The 20,724-nt window shown below is 28.6% G+C and overlaps 2 protein-coding genes and 1 pseudogene across 2 annotated transcripts; all 3 read right to left on the bottom strand.

The window, feature by feature from the left end:
- Positions 1–83: 83 nt before the first annotated feature.
- Positions 84–944, bottom strand: LOC111275713 (protein NDR1-like). Its single transcript, XM_022861212.2, has one exon. It carries the CDS (start codon positions 784–786, stop codon positions 163–165), a length of 624 nt encoding a protein of 207 aa, XP_022716947.2. The 5' UTR covers positions 787–944; the 3' UTR covers positions 84–162.
- A 2,951-nt stretch (positions 945–3,895) lies between these two features.
- On the bottom strand, positions 3,896–4,881 carry LOC111276459 (protein NDR1 pseudogene; annotated as a pseudogene).
- A 3,143-nt stretch (positions 4,882–8,024) lies between these two features.
- On the bottom strand, positions 8,025–11,294 carry LOC111276458 (gibberellin 2-beta-dioxygenase 8-like). The gene is made up of 3 exons (XM_022862203.2): positions 10,733–11,294; positions 8,907–9,231; positions 8,025–8,504 (listed from the first exon to the last, which is right to left on the bottom strand). Exons 1-3 carry the CDS (start codon positions 11,173–11,175, stop codon positions 8,274–8,276), a joined length of 999 nt encoding a protein of 332 aa, XP_022717938.2. The 5' UTR covers positions 11,176–11,294; the 3' UTR covers positions 8,025–8,273.
- Positions 11,295–20,724: the final 9,430 nt, after the last annotated feature.

The following is a 20,724-nucleotide window of genomic DNA, read 5'->3' on the forward strand; positions in this document are numbered from 1 at the left end:
GAGAATGAAACAATCACATTTCTCACCAAAAATTTTTTTTCATAAATCAATGTTGCTACTTCTAGTTGTTACCAGCATCAACATTTTCTTTTTTCTTTTTGTTTGTTTTTACAATACAACATCTAAAAAGATGCTGAAAACAAGAAAACAAAACAAAAAATCTCACCAAAAATTAAGCAAAGTGAAGATCAAGAAATTCACTGAAGCTCCCACCACCACACAAAAGCTTCCCATCTTTGGTGCCATAGACTTAAGCTTGATCCGTTTAGGGTAAACCTTAACACCACTAGCGTTGACCATCACATCTGCTCCTACCCTAATCTTATGCTTCTTTGTATACCAAAACATGATCTTGAACTTCACCGACGTCGCTACATCCACCCGGAAAATCCCTGTTCCGTTCTCTGCAACCGCCTTTAAAGCCACCGACGTGTTACCAGTCCCTTGATGAGGCTTCGTAGCCTTCTTTTTGTGACCCTGGTAAAACCCTGGCATCGAAATGTTACCTATGACATGACTTCTGTTTGGAAAATCGTAAACCGTCACGTACAAAGGATCATACTTAATCCCTTTGTCTTTGTTAGGGTTGTCTAGCTTTAGCGTGAAGTTTATGGCAGGGTCATTACTGTCGTTTAAGGTTCTATTAAGTGATGGCAAGTAAAGAGTTTGTAGTGAACATTTGGGGTTTGAAGTACGTAGACTTAGCCACATGAAAAGTGCCGTTAGACCCAAAGTGAAGATGAAGCTACAGCAACATCTACAACATCCTCCACCTGAATCCGACATGTTTTCCGGTGACTGAAAATTGGGTTTTCCGGTGAAGTGTTGCAAAGGGTATTTATGAGTTCAGAAGAAAGAAAAGATGGAAATGAATGGCTAAGGACATGTTGCTTTAAAAGCATAATATAAAGAAATATTTGTTTGCTTTTTCCTTGCTTTTTCTTTCATATTATAATAATAAAGTTTGAAGGAGACATGCATTATTGTACTAACACTACTATTCTTTCTACGGCCTTTGGGGTGACAAAGGTTCATTGACTGTGATTTTTGTAGGATTTTGAGCCAATGAAAATTGGACAAGTAGAGTGGTGTTGACTAAAGTTGCCCAAAAAAATGAATTTGTGGGAAAATGGTGGGTGGTTTGGACAACAGTGACTCTTAAAGAAGCTTAATTGTTAGAACAGGCAAGTTTCAGGTTTGGACTTGTTAGACCAGGCAAGTTTCAAGCTTGGACAGAGTATGATTGAATGAAAAAAATTGGGAAAAAAAGGGAAAATAAAATAAACTTTTTTTCTTTTTTCATAATAAAAGGTAGAATTAATTTATTCTGGATTACAAAAATATGGATAAGAGTTGTAGTTTTCCCTTCTTTGGGTTCATAATTAATAAATTGATTGAAAATAAACTAGATATTTAATTCAAAGTGAATACGACTAATTTCTCATTAAAAAAAGACTTCACTTGATAAAAATAATGTCAATTCATGTGTAATGTTGTGTAAGTTACTTGGAAAATGTTGTGATGCTACCAGCCACTTGGCCATTGGTTGACTAATCCAACTATGGAGAATTGGAGACTTAAGTTGTTTATATTGGTGGTTGATTTTTTTTTTCTTAATATCTAAGTAAACCTTTGAATTTTACTAAACAATACAAATAAATTAAAATTATGGACTTTTGTTTTATTATAGTTATGTTAATTAAATCTTAAAAATGGATGAATAACATTCAATTGATAAAATTTTTAAAATAGCATTCGCTTAAATATTTATGGTTTAGCACCTCTTCTAAATTAATCTAAATTAACATTTTTTATAAATTAAATCATCAATTAAAAAATTTAACAAAAAATTAAATGTTTTATACAGTTCTAATTATAATAACATAAACAATCATAAAATCAATTTCTTACAATAAAAATATGATTTTATTTTTATTTTTATTTTTAAATAAAATTTAAAGATTTATTCAAGTATTATTATTTTTTTATTATATGACGAGATTTAAATTCAAATCTTAAAAAAAAAAAAAGCATGCACTAATGATTAAGTTTAGACCAAGCAATTAATGTATTTATAGTATGTAAAATATTAAAATTTGTATATTTATGTTATATTTTATATAAAAATTACGTATCAAAATTCGTGTAAGCATGAAAACATTAAATATATTTTTTTATTTTATTAAATTTATATATAATTATTATTAAAATTTTAAATTATGTCATTTTCGTGTTTTTTATTCGTTTTGTATTTGTAGCATATCATTATATTATATTTTAGATTATTATATCTAATTTAATTAAATATTTAAATGCAATAAGAAGATTATTTAATAAATGGTCAATCTAGACAAAACTTTTGGGTTTTTCTTTGTGCGTTTGCACGAGCATCTTTTGTTTATTCTTTTTGGTATTTTAAAAGTTAAAACCTTCCATGTTGCCACTTTGACATGTGAGGTAGGAATTTTGATTAGATATTTTCAAGCTTTAAATTATATAATTAGGTAAATGATAAAGAACCCCAGATATGTTAATGTTGTTTTCCAAGGAATTAAAACGATGATTGAAAGTTTCATTTACATGATCTATTAATTAAAAGAGATATATTAATAGATAGCATAATACAAGTTGTGTACAACTTAATTAATGTATGATATTAAGTATAAATTAACCAGTTTTTCCTTCCCAAAGTTGTAATTTTTTTTTTTACTTAAAACTATGTAAATTTGAGTCTTATTTATCAAATTAAGAATTTGATATTTTACTAATTAGAGGACTAGGAGTGAGAAAAAATATTAAAAAAATTTGATTCGAAATGATAATATTTGGTTTAGTTTAGTTTGGATCAAAATTTTTTTATTCGGTTCATATTAAATATATATTATATTCGAATCGAATTTTAAATTTTAGATTGAAAAGTAAAAAATTGAAAAAATCAAACCTAATTGAATTAAATATTTTTAAAATTTTTATAAAATAAAATAATTATTTTATATATAAATGTATTTAAATATATTAAAAAATATATATAAAATAAAAAATTTAAAATTTAAAAAATTAATAAATCAAATCAAATTGAAAAAAACTCATTTCGAATCTAGATTAATTTCAAAAAAATTCAATTTTAACTGAATTTTAAAAATTTATAATACTATATATTATTTAAAAAATTAAAACAAAATTTAATTTAATCTGATTTAAACCGTCCTCGCCTGGTAACGGATAAATTAAATTTGAAATAGCGAAAATGGAAAGCTATGAATGGGCCGCTCATCGGGTCATTATTTTTGAATCTATAATGTTACGTCCCCCCGACGAAAAACGAAGAAGAAGAGGCTCCAAAGATGGACCTATGAAATGGGCTAAGCTGAATTTATGGGCCGGCCCCTTCGAGAACACCGTAATAATGGTGCAAATTTGGAGACATGAGTTTAATAATTAGGCTTTATCAAATATCTTTGTTTAGCCACTTTTTTTTTTTTTTTGGTATTTTTACTTTTTTTCAAAAGAAATTTAAGAATATGAGAAGTTTATTCTATTTTCAATGCCAGAGTAAACCGTCTGACCTATAAATAGATTTAGGAATTGTTTAAAATTTTTAAATTTACAAATCATCTATCAATAAAAAATTATGAGATTCCAATTTGAATATTTTATATCTAAATCTTAAATTTTTAAGAATTGTTTCAATCCCTGATAGCAAGTATTTTTATTTTGATAATTATCTCTAATTATTTTTTTTCTATTTCTTAAATTTTAAGTGATTTTGTACATGAATTTATTTATTACTCTAATATATACTATAAAATTTTATTTCAAGTACATTTTTTTAATATTTAAAAAATTAAATCTTGATTATTAAAATTAAAAATTTATTTTCTACCAACAAGTCATATCAACAAGAGTCACATTTTTCACTAATAAAATTTTCTCATAAATCAATATTTCTTCATAGTTGCTAACAAACATGAACATTTTCCATTTTTGTTCTTCTCTTCTACAATACAGCATCAAAAACAAAAACCAAAATCTCACCAAAAATTAAGCAGATTAAAGACCAAGAAATTCACCAAAGCTTCCACCACCACCACAACACAAAAACTCCCCATCTTTGGTGCCATGGACTTGAGCCTGATCACTTTATGGTCAACCTTAACACCACTAGCGTTGACCACCACATCTCCTCCAACCCTAATCTTATGCTTCTTTGTATACCAAAACATGATCTTAAACTTCACCGACGTTGCCATATCCACCCAGAAAACCCCTGTACCGTTCTCCGAAACTGCCCGTAAAGCCACTGTCGTGTTAGCAGTGCCTTGACCAGGCTTTGTTGCCTTCTTTTTGTGACCCTGGTAAAACCCTGGCATCAAAATGTTTCCTATGACACTACTTTTGTTTGGAAAATCATAAACTGTCACGATCAAAGGATCATACTTGATCCCTTTGGCTTGGTTAGGGTTGTCTAGCCTTAGCGTGAGGTTTAAGGTAGGATCAGTTGTGAGGTTTAAGGTTCTATCAAGTGAAGGTAAGTAAAGAGTTTGTATGGAACATTTGGGGTTTGAAGTACGTAGATATAGCCAAATGGAAAGTGCTGCTAGACCCAAAGTGAGGATGGAGGTACAACAACCACAACGTCCTTTATTACCGGAATCTCCCATGTTTTCCGGTGACTGAAATTGGTTTTCCGATGAAGTGTTCCAAAAGGTTATTAGGTTCAGAAGAAAGAAGTGATGGAAATGAAAGGGCTAAGGATATGTTATTTTGAAAGCATATATAGTAAAAAGAATTATTTGTTTGCTTTGTCCTAGCAAATTTTTGTTTTATAAAATAATGTAACAAAGTTTGAAGGCTATATGTATGATTATCAAACAAATACTCTCTTCCAATAGCTTTTGAGGTAGTGATAAAGGCTGATTTGGATTCATAATTAGTAAATTGATTGAAAATAAACTAGATATTTAATTCAATGTGAATATAGTACTATTGTCTCATTAAAAAAAGACTTCACTTGATAAAATAATAGGTCAATTCATATGTCATGTTGTGTAAGTTACCTAGAAATTAACGTGCTACTGATATTTAGCAACTTGGTCATTGGCTATGGTTGACTAATCCAACTATACATGGAGATTTGAGTTGTTCATGTTGTTGGCCGATCAAAAAGATTATTTAATTAATAAATGGCCAATTTAGGTAAAATTTTCTGGTAGTTTAAATCTCCTATGTTCCCACTGTGACATGTGAGGTAAGAATTTGGATAGATGTGTTTCAGGCTTCAAATTAGATACGTAGGTAAATGATAAAGAATCCACAATTGCTTTTTCAAGAAATTAAAATGACAACTGAATTTGAAATTTAATTTGGTTTATACAATCACTCTTAAAATTTTAATATTTACAAAATTTTTTTATTATTAGATTGCAACGCTCCTTATTAAAAAAATATATGATTGAAGATTTTAGTTATATGATATATTAATTAAAAGATATACATTAATTAATTAGCATAATATATATGGTATGTACAACTTAATTAATGTGAGATATCAATTTATATAAATTAACTAGTTTTTTCTTCCCTTAAGTTAGAAATTTGTTGGTTTACCAAAATGAAAAAATCAAACTTAAAATGGCTGCTACTTTTTTTATATATATACAAGAGGTGGTAATTTAAAAATAAAAAAAATTATAAATATTAAAATTTAAACTTAAAATCTTTTAAATGTTTTTTTTAAATAATTATATAATAAATTAAATTAAATTTCTGAGTTCATTGTTATTTTTTTATATCTTGAATTCTCCCTCCCTATAAGAAAACAAGAACAACAGGAAGCCCCAAAAATGGCCTTCAGAAATGGGCTATAGGTTGAATTTCTTAATTGTACATACCAAAATGAAAAAAAAAATTTTTTTCTTATTAGGCTCTATGATTTAGCCTATAAGTATTTCACCTAAGTTGTTGATGGGCCAGCCTTTATTTGAAGATCAAAATGACAATGGTTAAATTAGAAATTTGATTTAAAAATACTTTCTAAGGTTACTATATTAAGTAATTTCTTTTTCATTATTGGGTTTTATGAAATTAAATATCAATGATTTAGTAGAGTATTTAATTTTTAATTTTAGTGATCAAAATTTAAATTTTAATAATTAAATATGAATAAAAATATCAATCAATAAAAATATTATTTTAAATAATAACTTAACTATTTATTAACAGCAAAAAAAAAAAATTGCTTTAATAGCTTAAGGTTACCTTATTAAGATTTGTAAAATTTCTTTGTTTGTCCCACTCTTAATTTGTTGGGTATTTTTGACTTTTGTAATTTCCTCTGATCTTAGAATAATGAAATTCCTCATCTGTCTCCCTAATTTAATTGAATTTAAAGTTATTTTCTATTTACTACATTAATATATACTATAAAACTTTATTAAGAAAAGAGAGAAAAAACAAATACATTTTTGGAATTACCTCAAACAAAAAGAAAAAAAATTAAGAAAAAAAAAAGAGCACGTGTAGATATGTGATTGATGAAGATCAGAACAGATAAGATTAAAAAAAAAGGAACCCAAAATGTGGAAGAGAATGTATGGCCAAGATTGAAACAAAGTACCCTTTTCTCATTTGAGTTTTATTTGCAAAGTACCATATTTTTTTTCTATTTCTTTCTTCTATTTAATCGGAAAAGTGCATTAAATGTTCTTTTTCAAGGTGGGTGCTTTTTCTTTTCAAGTTTTTGTGTCCCACTTGACAACTAATCGAACTTGTCTACATTTTCTTGCAACTCAGTCGGCAACAAATGGACAAAAATATTATGTAATTGCTTAGGACTCGAGCTTGTTCTTTTTTGGACTCTTCTTTGCATTAAAAAACACAAGATAAATAGTTGAGGTATTGTAATAAGAAGTAAGAGCCACCTGTGATCAATAAGCAAATATATATGAATTTTTTTGCAACTGACATTGTTTGAGTGGTGAAAATTGATGGGAAAAGATTGTTTTGGTGAGGATGTATCAGGAAAAAAGAATTTTTTTTCTCAAAATAATTTAAAATATTTTCAGATTTTCTTTGAATTTAATTTTTTTTTTTAATTTTACAAATATGTTCTTTTACATCAATTTGATGCATTTTACAATAATGTTGATTCGAGAGTAAAAATTTGAATCTTGGATACTACAAAAATATCACGTCGACCTTTCCACTAAAGTCTAGGGCAAGGACCATATAATGTCCGACAGGTGAATGGTCGTGACATGTGATTGAAAATTCAAGAGTTCTATTCTTTCCGAATAACCCAAGACAAAACACCAACCTGATGACTAGCATGTTTGTGTCTCGTACGTAACTAGGTGGCATTGCGGAAGAGAAAAGGGAAGGGATGTGGGGGAAGGGGGAGGGCCGAGGAGGGGCTCCTTGGTATATAGCAAAGCAAGTAGCTAAAGCAACTCTGATGGAGGCAAATAAGGTCATTTCACATGTGAATGAACATCATGTTTCCCATTTCAGACAACGTGAGGCCAACACAAACCTGCCAAGCAAGCAGCAATTTGGCCAAACTCCTAGAAGCTTGTTCCACTCTTTGTCCTTCATCTTCAACCATTTGGAGAAAAGTACTTCCAGCAATCTACCCAGCATGTTTGTTGTCTTTACTAGTTAGATGAGGAGAGGAACGGGGCATGTCGGCAATTTAGCCAAACTCCTAGCTACGAGCTTCCACTCTTTGCCCTTCATCTGCGACCACACGGAGGAAAGTACTTCCAGCTAGTTCTCACCTTATCCAAAGTTGGCTATACTAGTGTCTAAATGCCATTGGCACTTGGCAGCATGCACTTTTGACTAGAGAGATTATGCATCAATTAACTGAATCAAATACTTGAATGCAGAAAATATATGTGAAGAAATTATAGTATAATGTTATCATAATAAAATCAGGCTTAAGGTTAATATAGATAAAAAAAACTATATATATATATGTATATATATATAATTTGAAGCTTCAATTTATAACCATACAAATGGGATTCGGGGTAATAATTAGTTAATACAGTCAAATAATATATCCATATATAGTTTATTCTTCTTGCAGAAAATGTTAAAACAATAACGGCCAAACTTGCAGCACTAGAATCCCACAAAAACTTAAAAGGAAAAGTACAATTATTTCATATAAGTGTCATGAGCTATGAGACTGTACTGTCATGACTAGCTAGCTAAGCTGTCATGGCAGGCGCAGCAGCAGCTTAGAAAGCATGGTGATAATGAAATTTCCTTCACAAAAGAAACCGAGTAAGCCCTACTTTGTCCCCAGTAGCTTTTAAATCCCTTTCGATTTGCTCTCTATACTCTTTGAAACTAAAGTTTCTGTATAAACTTGGCTTGCTGCAGCTTTCTATTACTGTTTCGTTGGTGGGGCAGTAGAAGTATGCTGCTGAGTACCTTTCAACCTCTTGTTTGGCTACCACTCGGTGTGCAATGCTCTTGTAAATCCCATTGCTCAATGCCTGCATTACATGGAAATGGTATTATAATAATTTAAGAGAATTCGAACTAAACTCTTTTTTTCATAGAAGAGAGACTGAAGTCTAAAGAGTTGAGAAAAAAAATTGTAAATGTTGAGAATCAAGTCCTAACTTAACAAAATTTCAACTTTTAAATTAGATGATGATGGATTATTTGAACATAACATAAAAAAAATTTATTTATCATTTAATCAAATACTAAAATATCATCACATTAAAAGTTTAAATCCAAAAGAAAAGGTTTAATTTTGTTATATTTGAAAGTGACAAAGATTAAAATCTAATTACTGCAATAAAAAAGTTGGTAAAATATATTTAATAACTTTGATATATTAATATGTCATTATCATCGGTAATTACTACCTCTATATATATATATTTTACCTGAAATAAGTCACCAATGGTGATAAGTAGAGCATTTGGATTGGGTTTAACACTAACCCATCTTCCATTTCTGTTCATCAATTGCAATCCCCCTACCAGGTCTTGGGATAAAATGGTTAAGAAATCAGTATCAGTGTGAGGAATAATGCCAAACATCATGGAAGGGTATGGACAAGGAGGATATCTGTTCATTCGAAGAGAACTAGAGCTTGGTGAACAGTTCTCTTGGAAATAACTTGGTTTGATACCCAAATGTTTTGCTAAATATTCAGCCAATCTTTGAGCCAGTATATTAGCTTTTGCTGCATACTCTTCAATGGTAGACCTGAAAAAATAAAGGGTCTTCAGTAATTGTTATATATAATTAAAAATTCACATAATTACAAAGAAATTAATCATAGTTTTGGACTCTATTAATCGATCACTTGCCCAGGAAGGCTGTAACACTACATTCATTGAGACCTGATAGGCCAAAAAGCTAATGAGGGTGATGGTTAACGCATACTGTCATAGCATCACTTGCAAATTACAAGCACATTGGGTTGGTGACAACCACAGTGACAGTGGTCTGGTGGCGAAGGCACAGCTGCTGGGGCCATGGCGGGAGGCATCTCTCTGCTGCACGTTTTGGACATGTTTGGCAGGTAGGTGGTAGCATAAGGCCAAGTATATCAAGCAACTACGTAAAAGATATATGCGACTAAGATAAGGTTTGAGAGTGTAATGTGCAATATTGGGCATAGATGTTTTGAAAATGAAACTTTAGGTATCTTTCTGTCCCTTGACATCTAAATCCTGTGTTCTATATATTCAAGTACTTAAAGTACTATAAATGTATAATATAAGATTTATGATAATCAAGGATTCAAATTAACTTCAAATAAGAACTTAAACTATATATTAATTGGGCCATTTCTCCCAAAATGAGGTTAAAAGTATTCTACAATAAGAGCAGCTTGAATCTGAGGTTAAGGGTTTCCATGCTTTTTGTAAGGTCCCACCTGAGTCTGAGTTTCTCTACTGATCAACATACCGACCAGACTCTTATACCAATTGCAATAACTTGGGTTAATTAAGTTTTTCTTTACAAAGGAAGTTGCAGTTTTAAAATAGAAAAAGGGATTGCAAGTTAAAATCTAGATCTCGGATCTATTTTTAAAGACTTATGTACTTAATGAGCTTAATGGTGATCAGAGATCTCCAAATTAAAGATTCCATGAGGCATGGTGTCAAAGTTCAAACTAATGGTTTAAAATCAAGCAAACTATTTGTTTCAAATTGTAAGGTTTATGAACGCTAAGCAAAATAATTAAACCAGTAATTCATGATATTAAATCACAGTAAATAATCATAAATTGTTTGACCATTGGATGAACAATAATGAGTAGCAAGCAATGAATAAGAATAGTAGTTAGCTAAATTCAACTCTTAATACAAAACTGATCAATACCTATAGAAAAATTCAAACTTTATTAGTCATTGAGTTTTAGTTTTGAGCAAAAAGGAAGATTACTTATATAAGATTGCAATTATAGGACATAATTGTTCCTCAGATACCATCTTCTTAATTTTCTCCAAGTTGATATTTATCTCAGAAAAAACAACCCAAATGTATTAGAACTTCAGCAATTGATGTATAGAAGTAAGAAAATTAGTAAATTCATTCTGGTTCTTGCATATTTATGTACATAACTGTATAACCCCTTTTTTGTTTTTCATTTTTGGTTCAATAACCTAAAAGTTGTTCCTTGTTATGTTTCATGTAAAGACAATGAAGTCCAACCATATGGTTCATAAAAGTAGAATATAAATAATAATTTAAGTACCTGAGCTTATTGTATTCATCCATTTTGGAAATATCTTTGAGAGATATATGCAAAGCTTCTGACCATGAAAGGTTCCTCAAGCTAGTTGCAAGAGGGTTCCCCCATCGATAGCTATGAGCTGATAAATTCAAAAAAATTTTCTCAGTTTTCTTTTCAAAAGGCTGCTGAAACACCTTCACTTGTTCATACTTCAACCTGTCTAGAAGCTCTTGAGGAATCCCATGATTCACAATTGAAAAGAAACCCCATTCACTAGCTGCTTGAACCATCTGTTGTATGCACTTTTGTCTCTCAAATGGTCCGAGATTCAAATGACTGAGATCAATCAGAGGTAGTTCAAGTTCTTCAAAGACTTCAACCATGGGAAATTTCTGCTTTTCATCACGATCAGAGCTCTGGAATATGGCCTTGTATTTCTCGAAAAATGGAGGTTCAACAGCCATTGATGAGGGAGAGGAAGTTGGAGAAATTGCCTCACTATTTGCTCAATCTTTCAGACAAATGTACATGGAGTAAGTAATTCATGCTCAAAAGAACTACTACTATTTATATGAACTATAAATTAAACTGTTCATAAAAAAATCGCAGAATAAATGATCCAAATAATCACATGGATGCATATTTCATACAATGAATTACTTATAATTCAGTGATCTTAGATCAATTGATTCCTCCAGAAACGAAAACCTACTGTATGTTTGTAATTCGATGATCATTGGGAATTCATACATATATATAGTACATATTAATGTCCTCACTGCTTGCTATATGTTTTAATGGTCTGCGGTTACTGAGTTATTTTTACTTTTTTCATTACAAATAGTGAAAAAAATACAAGTTTATCCACTTGTTCCGAAAAGTTAACTAATTTCTACCTAAGGCCATGAGGGAACATTGCATCAAATTTCATTTTCAGTGCTAAAATAGTTATACATAATTTCCTTGTATGGCTATATGAATTTACTCTTTTTACATTGGGGCTGATCATGCTTATTAGCTAGCGGTCACAATCTGTCAATTAACTTTTTACTGCAGTAGACATACACATTTAGATTTCATCAGCAGAAATCTAGTACTGATTCATATTGGATTATGAAGTACTAGTACTGATTCATACTTCCCTAATTTGGTCATGTGAGCACAATGCAAATGTGTTTTGTTTTTAATTGGTTAGCTACTCTAGTTGGAGACCCTTTAACCAAAAGGTTTATAGGCCTTAAATTATGTGTTGTGTTAGCTAGGTGAATTAGATATTGTACTTATGTATTAAATCCCCTTGTTAATTACCTGATAGAGCTTTCATGAATTTGTGTCTATTCACCTTATCTCCCTTGGCAGCTAACAGACAAGCCCATAAGCAACTACAAGGAGAAGCAACAGTCACACTCCATTTCTGCATTTCATCATATTCAAAAATGTAAATGGAAGTTTTATTAGAGTGGAGGAAATCAATGATTAAAGGTAAAGTCTCATATAATGCGATGCATTCTAATTAAGAACAAGAATTCCTATAGCATTCCTTTGATACTGGATGACCAGCCTAGGTGATATATATATATATATATATATATATATATATATATAAGTGGGAGCTCTTCAAACAAATTGACAAGTTAATTAATAAAATAAAGCATATTATTCACCATGATTTTTGTCAAGATATATATCTTCAGATAATTAAGTAAACTGTTTTGTAGATTCTTTGGTTGGCGTGTGGACATGAATGATCATGTTGTCACAGTTTGGTGGTAGCTTTGATGTTTGTTAGGCTAATTTGTTGTTTTTGGGAGTTGTATCAAGTTCATGATAGGCTTTCTTTTGGCTGTTTTTTCTCTATGCCTCTTTTTGTGGTTTGTTTTTTTCAGTTGTTGGATTCATATGATTATGAGTTGGTTCCCCCTATTTCTATGGAAGAAGACATCATTCATCAGATGAGGGAAAAAAAGAAAAAAAGAAAAAGATGACAAAAATTAGGGCTTTATGCTGAATTGCTAATCATATCATGTCTTCAAGTCATGTAATTAAGAAATTAAATTTCAAATATGACACATTGACACTCGCTTAGAAGATACCAAATGTACTACTTTTCAAAAAACAAATAGGAATCCATATTGTTTCACTAACGCTGGATGCAGAAAGAATGATGGTGAATTTCCTAGTTCATGATGGCCTGCTCTCTTGTGACAAAACAAGAATAAGCAGAAAAAAATCTATACTGCTCTGATTTTTTATTCTTTATTTGTCTTAAAATATATCCATACGTCTGTCACGCATATCTAACGGAAATGAGTATGGAGGTTGGACCTTTCAAATATATAAATTAAAAAAACTTAAAAAAATATAATTTACTCATGTTGAGTACATATCTATAATATCCGACACTCGTATCTTCGAGTCCAAATAACAAAGGAAAAAAATCCTTTGCAGAGAATTACCTACTTAACTAAATATATAAGGAAATGCAATAGAATGAAAGTCGACGAGAGGGTAAAGCTAGGCGTTTGTTAGCTTACATGAAAAGGTAATGCAATATTATTAGTATATTCTAGGGTTTTTTGAGCTTTGAAAGAAAGACAAATAATCCATTTTATACAGCCATAGAGACAGGTTTACATATATCAAGTTTGAGCATGTAATTTTCCTATATATACACTATTGGCTAAGAGAACTTATGGCTAAAGCATAGAACACGCGTCTTAAGAAGCTATCAGAGAAGACAGAAATAGGGAGAGATCAGATGAAAGATTTTTGTCCCGTATCGACATTATAGCTGTTAATGTTTCTGGAACGTTTCAAAGCTTTGAAAATTAAAGGGTCATGTTTTCTGCAATAATTTTGGTTATATTTGGTTGTCTTTACACCAATTAGTCTTTCATGCATCAAAGTTTGGCCGCCCTCCTCACCGGCCAATGCTCAAAACTCTCATCACTGCAATATATAGGGGGCTGCCCCCCCTTATTGGTGGACTCACTGATCACATCAATATTTATCAATTAATTAATCATAATTAATGTAAAGTATTAAGATATGATTAGGTCCTAGGATTTTATGCAATGTGATTCCTATACCATCCAAACAAAGTGTGATCTTTTTTTTTTTTTTGAAATAAAGTGTGATCTAGTTTTTGACACAAGACAGATTCATTGAAATGTGTGATTTATAATTGTCTGAAAACAAAATATTCTGCTCTTAATTGTGGTATTAGGGACATATCAATGTGATAGTAAGTCATTTCACAAGGTTTAATCTAATGGAGCTATTAGCTAGATTACTTCTAATTAATTAATAGCTATATAATAATAAATGAGGCAAGCAAGTCATTATAACAAGATATTTACATTTGTAATCTTGAAATTCATCATATTATTATAAAAATAAAAAGCTTCTCCTTTAAAAAGAGAGAAAAAAAATGAAGTTTAAGATTTCGTTTGATTTATATTTTTATTTATTGTTTTTTATGTCCTAAAAAAAAAAGAAATGATGAGAAAAAGAAGAAAAAATGAGTTTATTTGAATACAAAAGCAATTAATTAATAAAAATTGAAAGAATTATAGATAACTTGGTATTATGTTTGGTATTGTGTTTAAGTTGAAAGTGGTTTTTAATTGAGCAAATGCAATACCAAACAGGAATAGACTTAAATGAAGTTCTTTAAATGAAATTAGTGAAATTTTCAACTAAAAACAATTAAATAAAAATTAAAATTGATAGATTTAAAGGTATTAGGTGTAATTTTTTTTTTAAAGTTTAATAAATTTATATATATATTTTTTTAGATAGATATTTTTAATAAAAATATTGACAGAATTTTTATCGTTAAATAAATATCAATCAAATTTGAATTTAAAATAATATTTTTAATAATTTTTTATATATTATTGATTTTCATATTAAGTTTTATCAATTTATCGATTTGGATTTTTTTATTAAAATTTTTATTAAATCATTTAAAAAAAACTTTACAAACTTCACTTAAAAAATTTCATATAAGTTTTCCCCTGCCATATAATATGATCTTACACTTTTTGATTATTTATCATTTTTAAATCAATTATGAATTTGTGTTTTAATATTAGTTATAGCAACTTTTTAGAAAATAAAATCAAGTTATAAAAGTATCAGCAAAACAGAATCCAACTAATAAAATACAGAAACAATCAATCTGCTTGAATATATATGTATTTGACTGAAGCAACCCATTACAAATTTACAATTTTCAAGATGCCAATGAGAATCAAGAATATTGCAAAAATTGTTTTACATATCATCATGGTATAATTAATTAAGATATTTTAGATTTCCAATTGTTATAAGCCTGGCAAGAAAATATAAAAGATAGAGCAATGGAAGATATGACTGTGTGACTGCTACCTAATGAAGAAGAAGTGTTTGTATAAGATTTCCAATATTTCATATTCTTACAATCATATCCACATCCCCTTCAATGTTGAAAGTGGCTTTACAAATTTTGGATGTTGACATCGAATTACTTTTTTTTTTTTTTAAATTAAAGTGATAAGTAATTAATATGAAAGCTAAGTAGTTGTATAAGTAAGAGATAATAATTAAATGAATATAGCTCGTTCGGGCATGTTTGATGTATATAAAGGATGATAGATGAAACAAAATGATTATTATTTTATCTTATATTTAATTTATATTTAAAGAAAGTGATTGGATTGCAAGGAGGATTAATTATCTTCTTGATATTACATGATTCAATCCTCTCAAAATGGAGAGAATTATTTTTAATTTATGAGATTAAACTTACATATTCTATCATATTTTTAAAAATTACATCAATAAATTTAAACTATATACACTTAAAGGAAGGATAATTTTGATCCAATAAATAAAATTATCTTATTTTAATTATTGCATATATTAAGCATAAGATAGATTATAATCATATTATCTTATTTTATTTTATTATAATCTTGTGAACCAAACATATATAACAGCAATGTTCTATATATTTACAATATTCTTAAACTTTTCAAGAATTTTTTTTATTGTTAGTTTTTTTTCAATTGTTAATCAAATTTGATCTATGACCCTAACTAGAGTGATAAATTTGAACTTTATACTAAAAATGCAAAAGTAATGGAGTTTTTATTTACTTGTTTATATTACCTTTTATTTATTTTCTCTCTTACTTTTCATCACAAGTTCATATCTTTTTTTTTTTTTTCAAAGAATCAAATAGGTTATAAAGGTGACAAATATTCTAGAACTAGAGAGATACTAAAAAAAATGGTGGTTGAGAAAATCTTTCAAATGAAAAAAAAAAAAAATTACAAGTAAGAGTTCAAAAGAATTATTAGGTTTATCTTCATTGTTACTAGATTGATGTTGAGGAAAGGATGTTGGACCAAACACATATGAATAGATTGTGAAAGAAATGATAGAAAAGAAAGCTAATTGTATTGACATATAGAATTTGAATAGGAGCTAGCATTATTGATATCTATGTCATTGATTTGTTAGGGTATGGAGACTATTTTAAGTGGAAAAAGATAAAAGAGCCAACAGTTCACAAGCAAAAGTAAGTGTGGTATTGGGTGACAAAGAGAATCTTACATTGTAATACAAACTCATATCATTAATAACAGCCCAAATATCTAATAACCAAGTTCAATTACATAAATGAAGCCCAAACATTATTTTAATGGGCTAACTAGCTAGACCTTAAATTTGTGAATACTTAAATTTAAATTTGATAATTTTAATCACAATACAAAAAAAAAAAAAGAAGAGAATATTAGGGGCAGTCGACTCAGCAATCGCACCCAAACACTCAAAATTTTATAAAATTATGTTAATTTATTTTTGTCATTTAAAATTGGATACCTATTTTTATAAGTTATCTAATATAAATTATCATAAAAAACAAAACTTGGCTTTAAAAAAATGAGACCATCTTAATTGGTAATTGGCATTTAAATTACAAAAATAAACTGACGTGATTTTATAAAATTTTGAATGTCGGTTGTTTTTTTTTTTTTTTTTGAGTGCCTCTAACATTTTTTTTAAAAAAAAACACGATTTAAAATATTATAAAAAATGATATATAAATTTAATATATTTTATATTTAATATATCAATATCAATTATGATATAATAATTTTTATGTTTTATATATATTTAATAATAAAAATAAATATAACATAAATATATAAATTATCAATATGTTTTATGGCTGTAAGCTCTTGCATGAACTTCACGGGATAAGCAGAGGTTTTGCTGGCATATAAGCATATGGATGCATTGGCCTGGCAGTGCATGCCTGCATGGCATCAGATGCTAGGTTATTGTTTTGTTTTATAATTTTTTTTGTGTGTCAGTCATGTGATGGATGGAAATTCGGGTCGGAATTGATGCATGGTCTACTATAAAAACACGTCTCAATTTGACATGACTTGAATAAAGCTTTGACATTTAATCAAAACTGTCCTGTGTAACACTCCACTCAAAGCTCTTTCGCCTTCTCTTTTTCTTTTTGATTGAAGGAAGAAATGATTCAAACTCTGTTGTTATTAGCTGGGTCTAAGGATGTAGACAACTTACACCATTCTTAAGTTATTTATATTCAATTCGAATTTAATTCATCATTTATTATTAAATTGAATTTAAGTTTTTTTAAAGATAAATCAAATTAAATTTTAATATTTTAATATTTGAGTAAAGATATTAGTAATTTTAATAGAATTTTTATTGTTTAATATATTTAATTTGTATATATAAATATATGATGAAAATATAATGTTTAATATTCATATATACAATTTTATATAAAATCTATTGAGTCGAATTCAAGTGGTTTAAGTATCTATACCTACATTAAAAGTAGTCTTCTATCTCAATTTTACTGTCCACGTTTTTAAAATCTTAAAAAAAAATTAAAAATTAATTTGGGTCATAAAAAATTGCTTATTCATATTTGTTTTCTTCGTCGTAATGCCTCTAGCTGTCCTCTCTCTCTTTTTCTCTTTGTCTTTTTTCATTGTGTGCTACTTTTTTTCTTCAAATACTGGCTCTAATTGTTTCTATAGCTTGGGTTTCTAGAAAAGCTTGGGCATTGTAACATTCTCATGTAACTGGTATCTAAGTCTTTAGCTTTTTCCTATTCCTATTTTTATAATTTTTTTTTCTATTGTCATCAAGACTTGATTAGTTATTGTATTTTGGTTTTCAAAAATAAACAAAACCCATGAAAGAATCAAATTAGTTTTTCATTCTTCATTATTAAAGTTGGCATTTTATTTGGTTTATCGTGAGATTTGATTAGGTTTTGCAATTGGGTTTTCAAAGATAAGAGAATTCCCATGAAGGAATCCGAGTTAAGCATTAAGGTGATTGGATAAAATCTGATAAAATTGATAAATAATCTATGTTTCTCAATTTTTGTGTTTTCAGTGTTAATAAAATTTTGCATGTCTTATTTTTGACTCTTTTTGTCATATATAGTTGTTCATATACGATTTATATTGCTACTATATTTTCTTTCAATCTAAGAAAATGAATAATAAAAAAATTTAGAATTTTTCTTTCTTTCTTTCTTTATCTTAATTTTTGGTATTTTTCTTTGCTTTAATTTTTGGTATCTCTGATCTATAAAACTCCATCGATCGTTAGAGAGAGAAAGAGAGATATAAAATCAAAGGTTTTAATCTTAATTTTATTTGAAAATTCATTTAAATCTTAATTTTTTTCTTAACTAATTCATTAATTGTTTCGATCTATTTTGATTTTTAGTTTTTTTTTTTAGCTAAAAAGAAGTTTGAGTTTTCATTGTTATTGTATTAGAAATAAATGACGACGATGAAGAACATTGAAAGACTCGCCAATTTGGCTATAACAGGTTTGGTGAATTTGAGACACAAAGCTTGCAAATTCTATCTCTTATTTTAGTTATTTTGCTCTTTTGCATCTATTATATTTTATATGTTTTTAACATTGCAAAATCTCTTAGGTGGATTATACTATCTAGGCTACACAGTCTATAAGTTTATGCCTAATCTACCCCCTTCACTCAATTTTTTCAATTAGATTTTACGCCCCCTCCCCTAGCTCCCATTATGATAAAGTTCTTTTCAGTTATGCATTTTCTCAAACAGTTTATATTTTGTTTTTTATGGAAGTTTTAGTTTTTGTTGTTTGGTTGCAGAGACAATGCAACTGAAAATGTTGCTATCGAAGGTTGTAAAATTAACTTCTCGGTTAATTTGAAGCAAGGCAAAATGGTGCAAATTCTCAAAGATTGTTCGATTCGGATTCTTTCGAGATAGTTATAGATGTTTCTTAGTCCTAATGGTTATGGTAAATCTACCCGGTACATTCAATCTCTAATTTTCTTTTCCCCTATTAGAAAATCAATATAGGTATTAATAATCTAAAACAGAAAATGCCACTTGCTTTACCTAGTGTGATAATGGATCAACTTCAATTTCCCTAAGAATTTGTAGACTTCACCATTGAAATTTTTAGATACCCATATACACCTTTAAAGGAGTGCAAATAATTAGAAAAATAACAACTTTTGTGGTGGGCAAGTAGCATTGCTCATCTAAGAAAAAGTATGTTACCATTATGTGTTTGATAAACTATTGGTTTTCTTTTTGTTATGAAAATATAGCCTGAATTATTATGAGTTGCCTATAATGTGAATCATACAAATCTTAGCTGGTCTTTTGCCCCCAACAAATGGAACATTATTTGTTCAAAGTCTAAAAAGTTATGTATTCCAATATCTAGACCATCAAATTGGTTCTATTTCCTTAGGAAAAACTATTTTTACCATATGTTTTGGATTTTATTCTTGTATTAGTTTTGTTACATCAATATTTATGATGGTTTGAGTTTTTGGGGTGCTTATGATGTAAATCCTATAATTATTTTTAACTTAAATTTGACCATGATGTTGGAGAAACCTTATTGATGCTGTTGGTTAAACATCACTATTTTCGTTCATATTTGGTAACTAAAATAAAAAAGAAATACGCTTAGTTCCTTTTTAATGACAAAGGAATGTAAATTATTGTTGTATCTTATTTTAAAAAAAATGTTTTAAAGCATTTTTGTTGAACTTAAGGTAGTGGGGCCAATTGCTATTTTTGCAAGGCGACTTCAAATTGTCATATTTATATGATGTAGTTAAAAATTATCTTTCAAACACTAATAAATTGTTTTTTATTATTATAAATATTAGCAAGCTTTTCGTCTTTTACAACTCAAATTTGGCTCTAGATAAAATAAGAAATTACTATTCTACAATGCAATTGGACTACAAAATTGTATTATCAACTATACAACTTTTGGTCGTAATCCAAAAAGGACATGTATGTGAAATAATAAAAAAGGTGAAGCTCTGGGATGCTATTAGGTTATTTTGCATGACTTACTTAATACAATGTACATTTTTTATGCTTAAGTTGAGTTTTCTTTTACTATACGTGGATAATTGTTTTGTCATTTAAACATCATGTTTTTTCATCTTCTCGATTAATAATTATATTATCTTTTCATTGCATTCATTTACTTTAATAATGTTGCATTTCATGAACATAATTGTGTTTGTATTTATCTTCAATTGCATACATGAAAATAATTGTGTCTTATCTAAGTTGATACAAAAAATTCAACGCATATGTCTTTCATTACTAATATGTTTCAATATTACTTTCAAAATATTATTAGAGCATTGAAATTAATAAGTCCAATCGGTTGTGTTGAGCTGACCACCTCCAAATATGATGTGTACATCTAAAAACTTAGGTAAAGTAAAAAATATTCATATTACTTTTATTTATTACAACTCAAATTTCATTCCGTTGCATCAATAGTCATAGACTCAAAGTTATAATGTGAGAAGCGATGGTTATTTAAGATATCAAGAAAGACTAGCTTCTAAATAGCACGATAAATACAAGTAAATTAGTTATGCATTTTAATTTTTAATCATTACATTCAAACAATAAGTCCATCATGAAACA

This window comes from Durio zibethinus, chromosome 25 (assembly GCF_047325235.1).
Source record: "Durio zibethinus cultivar Kanyao isolate XHJ-2024 chromosome 25, ASM4732523v1, whole genome shotgun sequence".
NCBI lineage: Eukaryota > Viridiplantae > Streptophyta > Magnoliopsida > Malvales > Malvaceae > Durio > Durio zibethinus.

Excerpts from the sequence above, each read along its gene's own strand:
- LOC111275713 (XM_022861212.2), bottom strand. The coding sequence starts at position 786 with ATGTCGGATTCAGGTGGAGGATGTTGTAGATGTTGCTGTAGCTTCATC.
- LOC111276458 (XM_022862203.2), bottom strand. The coding sequence starts at position 11,175 with ATGGCTGTTGAACCTCCATTTTTCGAGAAATACAAGGCCATATTCCAG. Across the intron at positions 9,232-10,732 it reads GATGAATACAATAAGCTCAG|GTCTACCATTGAAGAGTATG; the intron begins GTACTTAAATTA and ends TTATTTTTTCAG. Across the intron at positions 8,505-8,906 it reads CCATTGGTGACTTATTTCAG|GCATTGAGCAATGGGATTTA; the intron begins GTAAAATATATA and ends CATGTAATGCAG.